General features: G+C 51.7%; 1 protein-coding gene across 16 annotated transcripts in view; it reads right to left on the bottom strand.

Moving 5' to 3' along the window:
- The window catches only part of RAP1GAP2 (RAP1 GTPase activating protein 2), an 83,803-nt gene that overhangs the window by 4,515 nt on the left and 61,814 nt on the right, over positions 1–17,474 (bottom strand). For 10 of the 16 annotated variants that reach the window (XM_069874212.1, XM_069874210.1, XM_069874220.1 and 7 more), the window contains 21 exons: positions 17,421–17,456; positions 16,512–16,556; positions 15,890–15,922; positions 14,842–15,051; positions 14,191–14,294; positions 13,582–13,660; positions 13,034–13,087; positions 11,943–12,026; positions 10,674–10,774; positions 9,921–10,050; positions 9,503–9,658; positions 8,809–8,880; positions 8,321–8,407; positions 7,914–8,048; positions 4,314–4,451; positions 3,806–3,924; positions 3,407–3,520; positions 2,758–2,875; positions 2,243–2,369; positions 925–1,004; positions 708–746 (listed from right to left, as the gene is read on the bottom strand). In XM_069874212.1, coding sequence (XP_069730313.1) covers positions 738–746; positions 925–1,004; positions 2,243–2,369; positions 2,758–2,875; positions 3,407–3,520; positions 3,806–3,924; positions 4,314–4,451; positions 7,914–8,048; positions 8,321–8,407; positions 8,809–8,880; positions 9,503–9,658; positions 9,921–10,050; positions 10,674–10,774; positions 11,943–12,026; positions 13,034–13,087; positions 13,582–13,660; positions 14,191–14,294; positions 14,842–15,051; positions 15,890–15,922; positions 16,512–16,556; positions 17,421–17,456 — 2,031 coding nt within the window. In that variant the 3' untranslated portion in view covers positions 708–737. Of the gene's footprint in view, positions 1–707; positions 747–924; positions 1,043–2,242; positions 2,370–2,757; positions 2,876–3,406; positions 3,521–3,805; positions 3,925–4,313; positions 4,452–7,913; positions 8,049–8,320; positions 8,408–8,808; positions 8,881–9,502; positions 9,659–9,920; positions 10,051–10,673; positions 10,775–11,942; positions 12,027–13,033; positions 13,088–13,581; positions 13,661–14,190; positions 14,295–14,841; positions 15,052–15,889; positions 15,923–16,511; positions 16,557–17,420; positions 17,457–17,474 lie in introns of all 16 variants that reach the window. The other 6 variants (XM_069874213.1, XM_069874225.1, XM_069874218.1 and 3 more) reach the window with 3 other exon arrangements.

Here is a 17,474-nt window from a genome sequence, read left to right on the forward strand (position 1 = left end):
GCTGTGGCTCGTCCTCCCTGAGAGCAGGCAACAGACGTGCTGTGGGAGCATCCCAAAGTGCTTCAAAAGGAACACGTGAAGCTACACAGCAGCACTGACAGGCACAGACCCATGTATCATTAACCTCTACAGGTTCTCTCACTCATAGAATCATAGAATCACCAGGTTGGAAGAGACCCATCAGATCACTGAGTCCAACCATTCCCATCAATCACTAAACCATGTCCCTCAGCACCTCGTCCACCCATCCCCTAAATGTCTCCAGGGTAGGTGACTCAACCCCCTCCCTGGGCAGCCTCTGCCAGTGCTCAATGACCCTTTCCGTGAAATTTTTTTTCCTAATGTTCAGCCTAAACCTCCCCTGGTGGAGCTTGAGGCCATTCCCTCTCGTCCTGTCCCCTGTCACTTAGGAGAAGAGCCCAGCTCCCTCCTCTCCACAACCTCCTTTCAGGTAGTTGTAGAGAGCAATGAGGTCTCCCCTCAGCTTCCCCTTCTCCAGGCTGAACAACCCCAGCTCTCTCAGCCGCTCCTCATCAGACCAGTTCTCCAATGCTGTCTTCATCTTGCAAAAGCATTTAGGATGCTTTAAGATCTATTACTGATTACTTATTGAATAATAAATAGTGCCATTACCCAATAGTAGCTACACACGCTTGACCACAGACGAGACAAGCCGCCCGGCACAACACCCTGTCCCAAACACTCACCTTTTACCAGTTTCCAACTTCTTCTTCCTGCTAGTGGCTCTAAACAGAAAACAGAATACGGGTTGGGTTGAAGAGGCAAGAATCAAGAAATCATTTCCCCTCCCTGACTGCCCCTGCGGGCTCTGCCTCCCCCGGACCCTCCCGCAAAGCCAGAACACTGGGCAGGGCAGGATGCAGCCACACAGCATCTTTCCCAGCCAGGGTTGTCAGCACCTACCATGCTGGAGCTGCCGTGGCTGAGCTTGTCGAAGCGAAACTTCAGGTTTGACCTTGGAGAGTTTCTGTTCTTTATATCTGCTGGAGGGAGGGGGAAAGCAAAGAAGAAAAATAATAACCTGTGAACAGAAATATTTGCTGAAGCGGTAGTGCTGACTGCAGCTCAACGAGCCCAACAGCCAGGCACTCCAATACGCTATCAGGAGCGCTACCAATATTTAGTCTATGTTGGCTGAATGTTTGGCAAAATCTGTACATTAAATGTTTTTGATGGAACAAATTGAGGCTTAATTACATTTCACAGCCTTTCAACTGGAAATGCCACTGAAAAGGCTACAAGAAATGACTGATTCGTATAATGTATGGGTGGATTTCCATATTGTTGGCAGGGAAAATGCAAAATAAACACTTTAAACATTAAAATGGGCTGGTTTAATAGTTCAGAAAATCACTAATGAAATAAGGAGGAGGACCTGTGGGGTGCTGAGATATAAAAAGCCAGGCAGCCTGCACACTGCAGCCCAGCCTTCCCTCTCGTGTTCCCAATTACAGAGCTGTTCAGGGTGGATTTGTGGCTCCCTGGCTGTTTTGCAAACAGCCCCTAAGTTCATAATGTGCGTTTTCACTTGGATTGTGGTGCCTTCTGGCAGGCACACTGCTGCTTGAGGAAATTAAAGCCACGGTGATCTGCAGGCGAGGGACGAGTGTCGCAGACATCTCCCAGCTCCAGCGTGCCGAAACCGCAGAATGCACCAGCAAAGGGCCATTTCTACCAATTTTACCCTGTTGAATTGCACCTCATTTTGCAAATCATCCGACTGAAATGGATGGAGTCAGTGGCACAGTGAGTTAGCAGCAGGAGTAATGGAGCCAAGACCAAGGGAAGCTGCTTGTTTATTAAATAATTTGTGAGTCATGGCTCAGTCCATGGAGACAGCGAGTTTCCACGACTACTGCACATGCCTGCCAGGGGAGAGGGGAGGAAACAAAGCCACAGCAACAGCCACCTCTGTGCTCTAATTTAGAACTCCCAATGGAAATACAGAAATAAAGCACATGGGGCCACCTCTCCAGCACAGCCTTGTCAGGATCAGGGCGCTGGGAGAAGCTCGTCCCACATCCCATGGGATGCCCATGGCTGTGGCTTTACCCTATGACCTTCAGCAGCGCCTGCAGCCCAGGCGAGGCTGGAAAGGATGCTCCTCTGTCCCAGAGGCGCAGACGCCATCCCGACCCGCTGCTGTGGGACACCAGGGGCATCCAGGGGCTCCGGGAGTGAAGGCAGAGCTGTTGTCACTCCCACTCTTCCCACGACCCACCTGTGGGGCTCCTGCTCATGATGACAGGGGTGGCCGCAGCCCCCACACTTGGGCTCTCGCTGCCGGGCGAGGCGCTGTAGACAAACACGTCCTGCTTGAATGGCGATGCCGTAGATGGCTGGCTTCCCTGCACGAGGACAGACCAGGACATTGCTTTCTTTTGGGCAGCCAACTTTGCTTCCCACACCCTGCTGATTCCTCGTTACATCCCAGCTCACCAGAGCCCCACAGTGCATCCACTCACGGGAGAGCTTGTCCTGCTGGAGCAACCTCCCAGCCCCAGTGTGCTGAGTGCACCCCCAGTGCTCACTGGGATGTTCCATCAGGCACCCCTACCATCCATCTCCCTGCACCCAAGGATGGAGTTTAAGCAAGAAGGTGGCACCAGGTGGCCACAGGACATTTCCCCCTGAAAAAAGACCATCCAAGGGTCCAGAGGCAGCAGGAAGCAGAAGGACACACTGAGCTGCAGGATCCTAAGCCCAAGGAGACCACAGGGCAGGATCGATGCCTACCACACTGTCGTATTCCTCCAGCGTCTCGCTTTCCCCAGCTGTGCTGCTGAAGCTGCTGGTGCTCGAGGACGAACGGGAGATGTTTGACCTCCCATTCTCTTTCAGCTTCATAAATGGCCTAAAGAAGAAAGGCAAAACAAAACAGGTCGTAAAATGGTTGTCACTCAGAAAACCACGTCCTTCAGGTTATGACAGCAGGGACAGACCCTTCCATGCACCCCCAGAGCAAAGCAGCTGCCCCAGGGACAAACCAAGCAGGGGGTTTCCTGTAAATAACCATTCCCAAAAGCGTGGGATAAAGCAGCTGGTGCGTGCCACCAACAGAAACCCTGCTGGTCAGGCTGACTTCCCGGTGGCAGAGGGGAATGGGCACCGTGGGCCTCCCCTGCTCCCATGCCACGAGGTTTTGAGCAAATATGTCACATAGTGCTCTTTGGTCTTCTTCTTTTTAAAGATGCCTATTTTCAGACCATAAAGGAGCTGCGTTTATGAATCACGAATCACCGGAATCTTTTTTTTCCCCTCCCTTAATATCAAACTTATTTATAGTAAAACCTTTTGGGTTTGTTTGGCAAAGTCCCTGATGGTCTGTGAGCTACAAGGTGACCTGAGCTCTGGTTGGAGGAGGATGGGGCTCCTCCTGGCTCACCTCTCTTTGTTGGGACATATTTCCGGGGAGCTGGGGTTGGACAACGTTTCAGACTTCATCTCTTGAGAAGAATGCCCCAAATCTGGTGTCTTCTGGGCTCCAGAAACACTGTCACTGAGAACACAAAGAGACAGATTGCACTAATTATACAAGAGACTTAAAAAGGATGGTCAAATTCTATTCCCTAACACCAAACACTAAACTGTAAGAGTTTCAGATGCTTTCCAGATACCACTGCTTTGATTTAAAACAGAGGGAAGGGATCCAAGGCACCATTGCCACGTGGAAAGGGGAGGCTGCAACCCACGTAAGGTCTCCAACATCCACCAACAGCTTCTCTAACGTTTAACATGCAATAGGGGCCTTTAATCTTAGTGACAGGGGCCATGTCCAACTTACCACCTTGTCCTGCTCTCCGCCTGGCTCTCAGACCCCGTGTGCAGGCGAGGGAACAGCCCTGAGCGGCGCTTGATGGGGCTCCTGGACTGGTTCTTGGCAGCAGCTGCTGGTATGGGGGGCTGAAAGCACAGAACAGTCCAGGCTGGAGAGCAAAGCTCCCTTCTAGAAGCTCCTATGACTAAACATCCTACAAGGAATTATGCTGCTCATAATTCTCAGCCTGCGCATCTAGAAAACACGTAATGCCAGAATTCCTTTTGTATCTCCATTGTACTTATGGGCTGAACACCTTAGGAAGCTAATCTTTGGTTCTTCCATAAAACAAACCCAACCTGAACACAGCACTCATAAAAATCACATTCTACTTTAGTCTTCTCCTGGCCTTTACACTCATTGTTGGCTCAGGGGATTGTCAGACCACGGCAGCACAGGGCAGTGCCCTGTCAGGCTGGGGAGGGAGGGATGGACAGGGGGACAGTGGGATGGAGGGAAGCACGGCTGCGCTCACCGAGAAGGTGGTCTTGGTCACCTCGCCGCTGTTGTGCGCAATGCCGCCACTGAGGCTGCCTGGGATGCCACCACCGTGGTGCTTCTTCTGGCTGCCCACCATTGTCTCCATGGAGTGGCTGCGCACTCGGATGGCTCTCTGCAGCAAGAGGAGACAGGGTACAGCAGATCATCACCACCCTGTGGGACCAACGACCCCAAATAACCTCCCAAGCTCCAGGTCCCCCCTCCAGGCACACCAGAGCATAATCTGCCTGGTCTCCACCCCCAAAAGCCAGTGTACACCAACAATCCTGTGAGCAGCTCTGAGCAGCCCAAGGATAAGCTGCCCCTCGCGGACTGCACAGTCACACCAAGGTCAGGTTTTCTCCTCAATGCCAGGTGCCAGGGCTGAGAACTGCAGCTACAGGACCAGGAGCAGCAGATATAAGCCCCAGAGCTCTGCCTCCTGCCCAGCACTTGGCTGACCTCCCAAAACTCGGCAGGAATGGGGACCACAGCCGAGTCATAAGCCAGTGTTTGGATGCAGATCCTCGTGATTCTCCCTGGACTCGGAGAGGATGGGTCCTGCCTCCAGCCCTGCCTGCACCTCTCCTGCGCACTGATAGTTTCTCCAACATGCCTCAAAATATATCCAAAGCTGAAGGCTTCACAGAAGTATTTCTGCTCTCCAACATGCTCTGTTTGAAAAATATGTTTAGCCTGAAACTCTGCTGCTGCTGGCTTGGCCCATCCATCTCTGTGACAGCTCCACAGATGAGCTGCACGGCATGGTCACAGACTGTCCCCGCTCCCTTCAGTCTTCTTTCCTACTGACCAACTCTCTTCACATCAGCTCCACTATCTGGAGGTCCCGGCACGCTTTCCTCTGGATTGCCCTCACCTGGGCTGCAACACCAAGTCTGGGCACAGCTTCCAGCTGAGAGCACCTTCACGCTTCTTGCTAGCACCCCAGCCTGGCACAGCTTCTCCTGCTGCATCCCCACTGCTGGGTGCAGCAAATCATGACCAGGACTACAGCCGTGCCACATTCTTCCTGCCATCCAACCCCTTGTCCAAAGCAAGTGTGGCCTCCTCCCAACCTAGGCTGAGGGTTGCATCTCCTGCACAGCAGATTCTCAGCCCCTCCAGAGCTCTTCACATCCCCCATAAAGAGTCACTAGCTGCACAAGGTGGGAAAGAGGACTGCTGTAGCCTGTTTTGACTCAAACTGTTGCAAGCAGAGCTGCACACACCAGAGGCAGAGGCTTTCTGCAGGTTCAAACACTTGTCTGGGTGCTTAAACAGGACCTGAGCTATTTTTAAAGTCTTCTCTCAGTTCTTGTCCCAAGCACTTACAACCATGAGATCTTTTAAAAGTCTGGCACACGCTACGAAAAGCAGCAGTGAAATGCACAAGTTAAAAAAAAAATAAATCTATACCCCTATTTTAATTACTGTAGTCACCATAGCAACAGGAGCCCAAACCGGACTGTGATGCCAGTGTGCCAATTACAGGAAATTCTCTTTCTTCAGGGAATTCTACACAATTCCCTTTGAATTGCTGCTGTGCGAACCACTGCACCCTGGCTACCTCTTCTCCAGGTCCTTGACTCCCAGCTCAAGGTAAAGAGATTGGATGCCCCATCCCTGCAACTGGATTCAGTGGGAGGTGTCCCTGCTCATGGCAGCGGGGTTGGAAATGGATAGGCTTTAAAGGTCCCTTCCAACTCAAACCATTTTATGACTGTATGATCCTCTTGGAGGAAACAAGCCAACACAGGCTAGATTTCTAGGGATTCTTGGCACCCTGAGCTCTTGCCAAGCCCCAACCAGTGCCAACAACCCTGCGCCATTCCCATCCTGCCCATCCAGTAACAAACACCAAGCAAGAGTCCATCAGACCTGATTTATTAGGGTCAGCAATTCATACAAAATTTGACAAATGAAAGTAACCGCTTCATTGCTTTGCTGTCAGCAGCTCCAGCGGGTGCTCATGCCCTGCAGACAGGAAGGTTTCTGCCTGGGGCTGCCAAGGCTGTGGAGCTCTGTGGGACACCCCAACACACCCTCCCCCAAGGAGGGTGGCCAGCAGCTCCCCTCCCTGTGCTGGGGAGGTGAAGGCACCTCTGTCACCTGCCCAGAGCCCAGCGGCCAGTCCCCACATCACACAGCTGAGGAGGAAGGGGCTGCAAGCTGGGTCACAGATGTGAGGCACCAGGGAAAAAGGAATCAGGGCTCCCAGCCCTCTTATTTCACATCTCTCCCCTCCTCCGTTCACTCTGACAGCACACAGTGGAGGACATAGGCTAGGACACAGCCCAGCAGCGCGGTCCCGAGGCGGCTGGGCACACGCAGCTCAGCCCAGCTCATGGAAAACACAACCTGCCCCAGCACACCCTGCAATGCCAAGAGAGCCAAGTCCACCTTCTCATACACAAAAAAACCCCATGCAAAATGTATTTTTTAACACCATCATCTTAGACACTGAAGTCAACGCTGTAAAGGAACTTCAGGAGTTGTCTCCATACAGCCACAGCCAGGGCAGCTCTCCTTACCCGGCATGGGAACAGCTGCCCTGCACCAGCACCCACCCCTGCTGCAAATGCAGCTAAAAGCCTTTCCCAGTAAAGCCAGCACATCAGGAGCAGGATGGGGAGACACTGGGGGAGCTGCACAGGCCAAAGCACGGCCACAGGCATCACCCACAGCAGGGACATGGTGCCCTGGCCTCAGGGGCTCTGCTGAACGCCCACACGTGAGCACAGCCTGGATTTACAGGTGCCAGCCCTGCCCAGCTGTCTCCCCACTGCTGTCACAGGGCAGCCTCACCAGAGACATCCAGCACTGGCTCATGCCCCAAGACTCAAGTGTTGCCCCTCTGTCTCAAGGGACATCCCTGCTCCCCAGCTAGTCACTGTCCCTCCCTCCAACAGTTGCTCTGCTTCATCCACATCATTTTATCTCGTTCCTTTTTCTCCTCACTTTTCTCCCCACGACACTCCCTTCTCTCCCCTTACACTCCCAATTCCCCCCAGCACACTCCCAGCTCTCTCCACACCCAGCACCTCACGGCGTGTCTCTCGTTTAACAAAAAGACAACCACCTCCCACTCGCTTGGGACGGTGGCCAGCCCAGACATTCTCCTCGCCAGCCCATCCCATAGCCAAAGTGGCACAGCGGGAATCACCAGGAGCCCAGAGACACAAGCAGGACTTGCCCTGCAGCAGCAAAGCCCAACTGCAGGTACAGTGTGTGCTGCGGTGCTGGTCCAGGACTGAGACCCTTCTGGAGACATGGCAAATGCCGCTGCACGCTGACAGAGCAGGGGTGCGCAGGGGCTCCAGAGATGGGGAGCACTCACAACACCCTTTGGGACCAGTGCAGGTGTTGCTGGCTGAGCAGTGGTGTTGGTGGGGTGCTCCTACCTCCTCCTGCCACCCTGCTTGCAAGGGACACCTCTCATCCTTCAATGCCATTTCATGGTTGGACTCAATGATCCGACGGGTCTTTTCCAACCTGGTGATTCTATGATTCTATGGTCTGCATTTTCCACTAAAATATGACTTCCCAGCCCTGGCTGCATTTCAACTCTGCTGTTAGCAAAGGATGAGGGGTTTACCTTGAAAGACTCCAGAAAGCCTCCGTGACCCCCGTTCTCCAGCTTATCCTCCTCGGGCCCCAGTCCCAGCATGGTCTGCGTGTGCCCGTGGAGCTCGTCGTGCAGGTTGTCCAACAAGGCAGCCCGCGTCCGGTCCTGGGGGAGAGAGAACGGGCTCAGCTAGGGACCCGAGGGAGGGGGCAGCAGCCCTGAGCCATGGGACAGCTGCCTTGTTCCCCTTCTGAGGGCACCGCTGGCTCCACAGGGCCCCACCACCGCCAAATGTGCCCGGACATGTGCATGCTTTGATCATTCGACCCTGCAAATGCTGGCCGAGCGCAGCTGAGGAAAGACAGCTTTGCAGAGGAATGCTGAGAGCCTCCCTGAGCCCACCACGACACTGGGCAGGGACGGGCAGGCAGCGTTACCTCCAGCTTCGCAAACTTGTCAGACTTGCAGCAGGCGTTCTCGGCGTTGATGAGCTTGGTCAGCAGGAACTCCCGGAATTCGGGGCTCTGGGAGAGAGAGGCAAGGTGGAAAACACCAATAAAATACTCTGAGTATCTCTGGTATCGGAGCTGTACCAACCCAAAACCAGAGCTCACAGCATCCTGCATCCCCTCTAAATGTGGAAACAGTGGTGGTGAACCCTAGATAGGATCGAGGTGCCTTCCTGCCCTGGCTGTCACCCCTACACTGTGGAGCTGTAGGTGACACCCTGTACGGGTTTTGCTGTGAGATGGTGCACAGCCTCCTGCTCTACCACAGACCCCATGGGCCTCAGGAGAAATCAAAACAAATGCGTCTAAGTTCCAGAAGCCACACTTTCCCTAAGCAGGTGCTCTTGGAAACATCTCAGACATACACATATATATATTTTTATGGCTTGGAATATGCTTTCCATCTCATCTCTTACTTTCTGGAATACTGGTGGGCTCGGCAGGGGTGGGCCAAAAGAGGGGACATCTTCCCGGGCTGTGACAGAGACCTGTGGAGCCAAGAAAAACGTTATTCTCATAGGTGCAGACAAGCAGCCACCAAGCACAGCTATGTCCCTCCCTGGAGAGTGCACAGCATGGGGCAGGTGATGCTCAGGCCACCCTCAGCTTAGCCCCAGTGTCCCAGCACCACTCCTCCTTTCATGAGAGGGTTAACCATGCACAGCTTTTTACAGTTATTTATGAATTCTCTTTCCATTTGCAGCTCTAAGCAATGTGCTTTCAGTTTGACAAAATTATGTCTTACTGCATCTCTTCACAGAAAACAGAGGGAGAAAAGGGTTTATGCTACCTACACTTGGGCAACGTGTTAGACGAGTGTGAGCTGTTCTAAGTCTTATTCAAATACCAAGTAGCATCAAAAAACTTTAGAAAATGAGCACGGTATTATACATGCACATATAGAATACACATATGTATGCACACACACACATTAGTGCATATAAGTGTGTGTGTATATATGTTTAATTTATACACATCTATTCCAGTTAGGTATAATCCTGATGGCATCGCTGAGTACACAGGCAGGGCAGCCGCTGGGCAGACATCTCCAGGCCTCCACCTGAGATGCCGAAGCAAAAATCAGCACATGCAAGTCGAGATTCCCCTCACCTTGTACGTCGTGTTGTCTGCCTCGGGGTTTTCCACCTGCACAACAATATAGGCATGCAAGAAGTTGGAGGCGATCATGTCTGGGACAAACGGCGTGTTCTCTTCTTGGAAGATAATTGCCACAATGTCATTGCCAATGTGCCTCTTCCTCTGGAGCTAAGCAGCAAGGGAAAACATTCGATCGGTAAAACCAGGCAGCTCTGCTCCCTCGGGAGCCCATGCCCATATGGCTGCCACCCAAACCACCACCCACCAACCGAGGATCCATAGTGGAAGCCCACGTGGCCGCTGCCCACACCCCCACCCACCAGCTGAGGATGCCAAACCGATGGAGCTGGATGGTTGGCAGCGCTGGGCAGGGCAGCACCAGCACATCCCAGCTCAGCCACTTCTATGCAAGGGAGCTCATCTCTCTTACTTGTTGTGTGTCTCCTTCAGTAAAAGGCAGCTTTGTAGAGACGTGAAACATTATCTCCCTGTCCCTGAACACCGTGTACACAGACTCTGCTCCAGTCTGCCCGTGGCTGACATCCAGACCTCCTCGAAAACTAGAGATGAAGGGGAAGGCGGGGGAAAAAGGAAGAAATATTAATTGAAAGCTCAGCAGAGACTGCTGGCGGCTGTCAGGGACAGGGTAGAGAACAAACCAGCTCATTTAACCCTATCTAGATGTGAGCTAATGGGAAAGAATAAACCGTACATCATGTATTGTAACCAAGCATCGCTGTCACTCATCTGAAACTCAGGGTGTGTGGCAGAGCAGTGGCCAGAGCCAACCACAGCCGTGGGTGTCACTCACAGCACCAGCAGGGCCATGGCAAGCTGCTCGTGTCTGCCAGCCCACGACACTTGCCAGTACCCAAGGGTCTCTGCCCACACCACCGGACAGAGCATTTTTCCATATGAAGTTCCTTTCCTCTGTGGCTGAATCTAGCCAGATTTTCTTACAACCTCAAAACTGCAGGAAAGGAAATCTTTCTCTCTTGGCAGCTCTATTTTTTTTGGAAAACTCCCCCAGCTTTGCAAAACAAGCCAAAGCTAAATTTGCTTCTGCTCTGTACATCCCGCTCATAAGTGAGATGACTTCTGTTCTCACATAGTAGATATTTTTACATATGACATGGTCTCTCGTTAAATGTATTTGTAAAATCATTCTTTTTATTTAACTTACCCTTTGAAGTCCTGGAGTGTTATGGTGTCTCCTAGAAAACTTAAGAAGTTCTTGAAGGCAATGCTCTCTTCATTATTCCCAAACAACTCCTCCTCTTGGGTCTACAAAACACAGGAAGCATCTCTTGAGAGCCCCGGCCCTGCCTGTTTTCATCAACTAGCTCACCCAGGCTGCACAGCACCCACCGACGCTGGTCGTTGAGGGAAAAGGGAAGGTTTATCTCTGCCTCACAGCATCAGCCTGACAGAGCTGCAGAAGCCCCAGTGCCACCTGAGCCAACCACGACCAAAGCCACCATCCCCAGTAGTCACCACACAGGACCTCTCAGTGCAGTTCTCCTGTCACGCTGTGGGTGGTACAGACACATTGACCACAAGCACCACGAACAGGAAAGGTCCCTTTGAAATGTGCTTTCTGCACGCCCACCCTGCTGTGAGCATCTTCTTAAAAATCAAACCTTCCTATCAGCAAGAGCTGCTACCACAACAGAGAAAGGAATGTGTCCTGCCCCAGCGCTGATGGCGATTTCCATTCCGGGGTGCCACGTGCAGCCCCAGGCTGCTCCCCACCTCAGCTCCCAGCTGGAACCACCACACTCAACCACCAGCACTGGCCATGGGCCACTCACAGCCCACTCAGTCACCTCGGCACCCAAAGGTAAAGGTCCCGAGAGTGACATCTGACCAACAAAAAGGAAGCTTAGGATAACATTCAGGAAATACCAAAACAAAAATTAATCCTTCATTAGAAAACCCAAGTCTTAATCATCCCTTGCATGCTACATTTCAAGACAATGAGACCTTAATTATGGTCTTGCACAAGTTACTCAATCCAAAATAAAATATAAAGATAATTACAGCGCCTGTCAGAATAACCTTTCTTGAGTTATAAGACTCAGCTGCCTCTGCACTCCCCATCCAGAGTCCCTTGGCTAATAACAGTGTTTTCAGTAAACGCATGTCCTCATAGCCCACAGTCCTCCAAGACAAATGTAAGAGTTTCCCTGTCTAAACATATAACTGATTAAAATACCATGCCTGGTAAAATCCATTTTCACATCAACTTTTCCCTACAGCAGTTCGTGGGCTGATTTCCATATTGAATTTTTTCAGTCACATCATTTCTTAATGAGTCAGGGAAACATCCAAGCAATGAAAAATTATTAGAGAGGACACCCAGTAACACGATGTGTTTCACGTGACAGAATTAGCTGCAGGGTTGAATTTGCACAGGGAAGAGCTCTAGGAGAACGGCACGGGGATTACTCACCTGCCTGAACTTCTGATAGATCACACCAAACTTGAATGTGTTGTTGACCTCGTGTTCATCATAAGCCACTATCATCTGGGATGCCTGCAGTAAAGCAAAGTATGAATTATTTCATTTAGTAGTTCAAAATATGACATCCAAGAGAACAAACCCTGCTGCAGCCCTGGTACGGTGAGGGCACAGGGAGTCCTAACCTCTTGTAGGACTTCTGGGGGAGTCTGGGGCCCTTTGGGTGCAAATAACAGCAGTTCCCACAGTGACCCAGATCTGCGGTCCCAGCCCAGCTCTGTGGGGACCAAGTCAGAGACTTTCATCTGCCCCAGCTTGGCATCAGCTGGTCTCAACCTTCTGGATAAGGGTTTGATTGCTACACCAATAATGGATGAACAAAATTAGTTTGACCTTGGTTACATCAAAGGGTGGTGAACCTGCCTGATAACTTTCTGCTGTGCCTGCCACAGAAAAGGTCTTCCACATAAAAGGTGCTTGAAAATGATGGATTTGCTTTGTAACTTCCTGGGAGCAGGTCTCTATGGCAGCACAAGAGCACAGACAAGAAGCAGTTCCAGAGCAGATAATGAGACAGTCCTGGTACGTCAGAAGCAATGACTGTCACCCAGATAAACACACCATCCCCTGCAGTGACCCACTTGCCTCTGCACCTCTTCCTGCACACCTTCTTGAGCACAAGCCAAACACATCTCACCAGGTTTCAAGCAAACCTTAAGGCACCAAACCAAGATCCAGGTTGGTTTTACACCCTACGCTTTCCCTCCTTTCCCACGATCCAAGGGCAGGTTAATACCAAAGTGCTATCAGTCCAGCCAGCTGACAGAACAAGACAGTGGCACGTACGTGCCATCAGAGCACTGCTAGCTAACCAGCTGCCCTGGAGCCCACATGGCCCATCACCGCTGCACTGTTCACATCCCCATTGCAGATGAGTGTAAATATATAGAGCTAGATAGATGAAGTGCAAATACCCACGCTCTGTATCAAAGTAGCTATTGGATCTTGGAGTGGAAGGAAGAATTAATCTTATCAGACCTTCTCTGCCAAGTACATGACCAACTCGGGATAAGTTACCTCACCTTGGGATATAGAACCGGGTTGAACTTCAGGCCAGAGGCATCATCGCAGAAAGCCTGTGGGCAAGGGGAAAAAGCAGTCAGTGCCAGGTCCCCAGACGCATGAAGCAGATACCCCTATCCTGCCAAAACTCCATGGCAAGGCTGTGAATGTCTTATAAAGGTGTCAAATCCAGCCTCCGATTGCAGGAGCTTCACAACATCTCACTGGGATGCTTCGTGGCCTGGCTGGTACCTGACTGAGGATGCAGCAAGACAAGTCCCAGCTCTCTCCATGAATCAAATGCACCACCACTTCCTCACCTCTTATCCAAGGTATCAACCAGGGACCTGACTGGGATCAGCAGGAAGCTAACAGCAGGGCCAGAGCATACCACTACCCTCCAAGCACCTGAGAGCCCAGACATTGCTGCTCAACATTGCCATCCAACACCATCCAACGTGGCCCAAGGACATCCAATGCCACCCAACACTGCCCAGTGCCACCCAAGGCATCAGGCACAACAGCGTGGGCTTTGCTGCAGGTATCCCAGCCCAGGCCAGCACTTTACCTTTGCAATCTGAGGGATACTAGGGAGTTTGCTAAATCCTGCCAGGGAGATCCTTTCATGCAGCGTCTTCACTTTGGACCTAACAAAGAAACGAGCAGACGTTGAGGAGTGTCTAAGGCAAAGGCTGCAGCCCCGCCGCTCGCCAGTGCCGTGGTGTGCATGCAGAGATGCTCTGCCAGCTGTTGGGAAACAATGGTCTGCCAAATTTGTTGGGCCTGATCGGTAAGCAAAGGCTCTGTTTTTCTTCTCATCTCTGTAGCTTTTAAAATATTCATAGTTTGGAGGGAAATGACACAACAGTTCAGACACGCTGGGTCTTGTCAGCTTACAGAGGGATGGCGATAGATGTGACTGCTATTATCCTGTGTCATGGAGAGGTTTACACTCCGTTTCAGCGGGTTTAGCAACAGATCAAAGTCTCATGTTCATTATCAGGGATCAGAAACAGCAAAAGCAAGAAGCCACTGCTTCCCAGCCCACCTGGAGCCCCTCTGTGAGCAACAGCCTGCATGCTGCCACCCCGCCTCTAGGATTTACAGTGGAAACAAAACAAGGGACTCCCAAAGAGGAAAGATTTTGTAAAAACAAAGGCGCTTTTTTTCCCCATACCTGAGTATAATCCTTAAATATTCAGTGCCATCTGCCTCCTCACACTTAATAGAAAGGATCAGATTTCCTAGGCTGCTGGCTGTACAATAAAAATTTAAGTGATCCTAAAAACAGAAAACAGTGTGTTAGTTGGGGAGGAGGCAGCTTGCCAGTGGCAAGGACGCTGCCCCCTGTCCCACCGGGAGCAGAGGATTTGCCTGCCACCCCGACACCCTCCCACCTCTCAGGGACACAAGCTCACACCCCCTCCTTGCAAGGACCAGGGTTGTATTCCCTCTGCCCGTGGACTTCAGCACTCTGCTCTCCGCTTTGTTCAGAGGGAGAAAGAGGATTACAAGGCCAAAGGGGTGGGTAGGCGGCTGCTGCACCACATCCCCAAGTCGAGCCAAGCCTCAAGTCCCAACAGACGGAGCAGACTCAGAGCCCTGTGCCCTCCCAGCACCCCAGGAAGGTCCTGCCAGCTACATGGGGGCAAAGCCTCTGTGTGAGGTCATCCCTGCCCCGGCTGCTGACCCGCCGGTCCCCTCCTCTCCTTGCAAAGGGGGAAGTTGCAACATTTGCCCATTTTGCTCATAATTTTAGAGATTATTTTTTTTCTTGGTGTGTACAATTTTCAGCCAACCAATTACCCTCTGTGGCAGGAGCACCCACCTTCCCCAGGAAATGCTTCCTATAGGCTCTGGCCTCCCCTTTGCACTCCAGCTTGTAGCCGTAGGTGCTGGGGCTGAGGTTCTCCTCCTCCTCCTCACAGATGCTGCTGTCGGATGAGGTGGGTGTGCCGAGGTTTTCCGGGTCTTCAATCCAGTATCCTCCGAACTGGGGCAGGATTATCAGCGGGTACGGGCTGCCCTTCTCTAGGATCTGCAGAGACAGGCACCCGTGAGGTGTCAAGCAGGACCAGGGTGTGGATGTAGGGTGCAGAGGTTCATCACCCCGCGTCTTGCCCCCGCAGCAGCCCCTCCTGCAGCACTGGCGAGACCGCTTCTCGAATCCTGTGTTCAGTTCTGGCCCCTCACCACAAGAAGGATGTTGAGGCTCTGGAGCAAGTCCAGAGAAGAGCAACGAAGCTGGGGAAGAGGCTGAACAGGCCTTATGAGGAGCGGCTGAGAGAGCTGGGGGTGTTTAGCCTGGAGAAGAGGAGGCTGAGGGGAGACCTCATTGCTCTCTACAACTACCTGAAAGGAGATTGTGGAGAGGAGGGAACTGGCCTCTTCTCCCCAGTGACAGGGGACAGGACAAGAGGGAATGGCCTCAAGCTCCACCAGGGGAGGTTTAGGCTGGACATTAGGAAAAAATTCTTCACAGAAAGGGTCACTGGGCACTGGAACAGGCTGCCCAGGGAGGGGGTTGATTCACCTTCCCTGGAGGTGTTTAAGGGAAGGGTGGACGAGGTGCTAAGGGGCATGGTTTAGTGTTTGATAGGAATGGTTGGACTCGATGATCCGATGGGTCTCTTCCAACCTGGTGATTCTACGATTCTATGATTCTATGACCATCGAGGGCAAATCCAGCCCTTCTCTGAAATCTCTTCTCTCTCTCCTACAAGAAGGCATATACTACTGAGGAAAAGCAGCAGCCACAAAGGTGAGGAGGGAGAACGTGTGTTGTGCAGCTCCTCGCAGAAACACAGTCTCCACCACTTCCCCTGTTACTGGCACTTTTGGAAAGGCATTTGTCAGAAGGCATTCAAGGCACCCACCTCATCGATGCTGGGGTACGGGATGTAGTCTTCCTGGAAAAATGAATCAAAACACCATTTATGAATGTTTGTTCCATACCAACCACCCCTTAAGACCACAGCCTTGCACATCCAACCCAGGGAGCGCTTCCAGCCACCCGCTGAACTGGTTCCTCCCACCCTGCACCGAGTGCCACGTGGTAAATGGAGAGTGATGCTCATGTCAGACAAGGCCACCACGCACAGTGATGGGTGCAAGCCCTGAGAGCAGTGCCACCACGCTGCCCAGGGACACAGCATGGAGACATCTCCTTGCTCAGGGTCTGCAGGAAAGCACTGCAGACAGGCAAGTCCTTTTTCCAAAGGGATCTCTGTTACCAGTGTAAGCTTCTCAGCTCTGCAGCAGAACCCAACCATTTTACACTGCTCACCACTGAAATACATGGGGTTGGACATAAAGCTGGATTAGGGATTTACAGGCACTACTCTCTCATCTTTGCAATTCAATCAGTGCCTTGTTTTTAGATAACATTTCAATTCTTTTTAGTCCTTTAAGTGCCTGTCTTTGACAATGCACATTAAAGCCCTGAGATAAGGGAAGGATGCTTGAAGAGATCCACACAAGAAACAGAATTCAACCAACCTTATGTTTTTGGCTTCCAGACCTCTGTTCTTCAAGTTTTGGTGCCTGTTTGGAACAAAACAGATAGATCAAATAATTAAGGTGCTTTCAACAACACATATAAAACCACAAGGGTATTCTTGCTACACAGAAATCACTCTGACATGAGCGCATGGGAGGAGAGGGTTTCTGCCCAGGATGAGCTGGCAGAGCTGCCACCATTCCAGGACAGACCCCATCATAACACAGCAAATACAGATCATGGGGATGAGGTAGGACAAGACTTGGGACACAGCAACACCACACTGAAAACAGCTAAGTGTTAGGCGGGGACTATCAATTCCCAGATGCTGTCCCAGCACCAAACACAAAATGCCCCATACCTCGCTCCAGCTTTATCTAAATTTCTTCGGGATGGGCTCCCAAAGTAAATCCCTGCACTTGCCTTCCGGCAGAGCTCCAACACGTGGCAAGGTGACAGCCCCAGCTGTCTCACAGTGTCTGCCCCACAGACATGCTCTGTACCAGAGTCACCTGTTTGCAAAGACAGGCAGCAACATCCTGACTCCACCAGGGAGAAACAGAACCAGGTCTCAGAGTGTGTATCCCTGCCTGGTGACACACAGGTCAAGACCTAAACCTTCAGCATAACTGCTGGAAGACGCTACCAACACCACTACTCTCCCCCCAGCATGCTGGGGCATTTCGGTGCAGGTCTCTTCTGCACAATTTGAGCTAGAGAGCCCTTGCCATGCCCCTTTCAGCTAGGTTCACACAGCTCATGGCAATTCAGCAACAATTCAAACCACTTTATGGTCATATGAGGCCTCCCAGCACATTAAACGTTTGAGGTGCTATGGGACCTCTGTCCTTGCAGCCTCTGATGGGTGGGGAGCATCCCGCGTGACTGGCATGCACAGTGCTGCTCACCTGCATTTTTTCCAGCATTTCGAAGAATTCTGCCGACTGAAAAAGAAAAGAAGG

The sequence above is a fragment of the Phaenicophaeus curvirostris genome, chromosome 21 (genome assembly GCF_032191515.1).
Source record: "Phaenicophaeus curvirostris isolate KB17595 chromosome 21, BPBGC_Pcur_1.0, whole genome shotgun sequence".
NCBI lineage: Eukaryota > Metazoa > Chordata > Aves > Cuculiformes > Cuculidae > Phaenicophaeus > Phaenicophaeus curvirostris.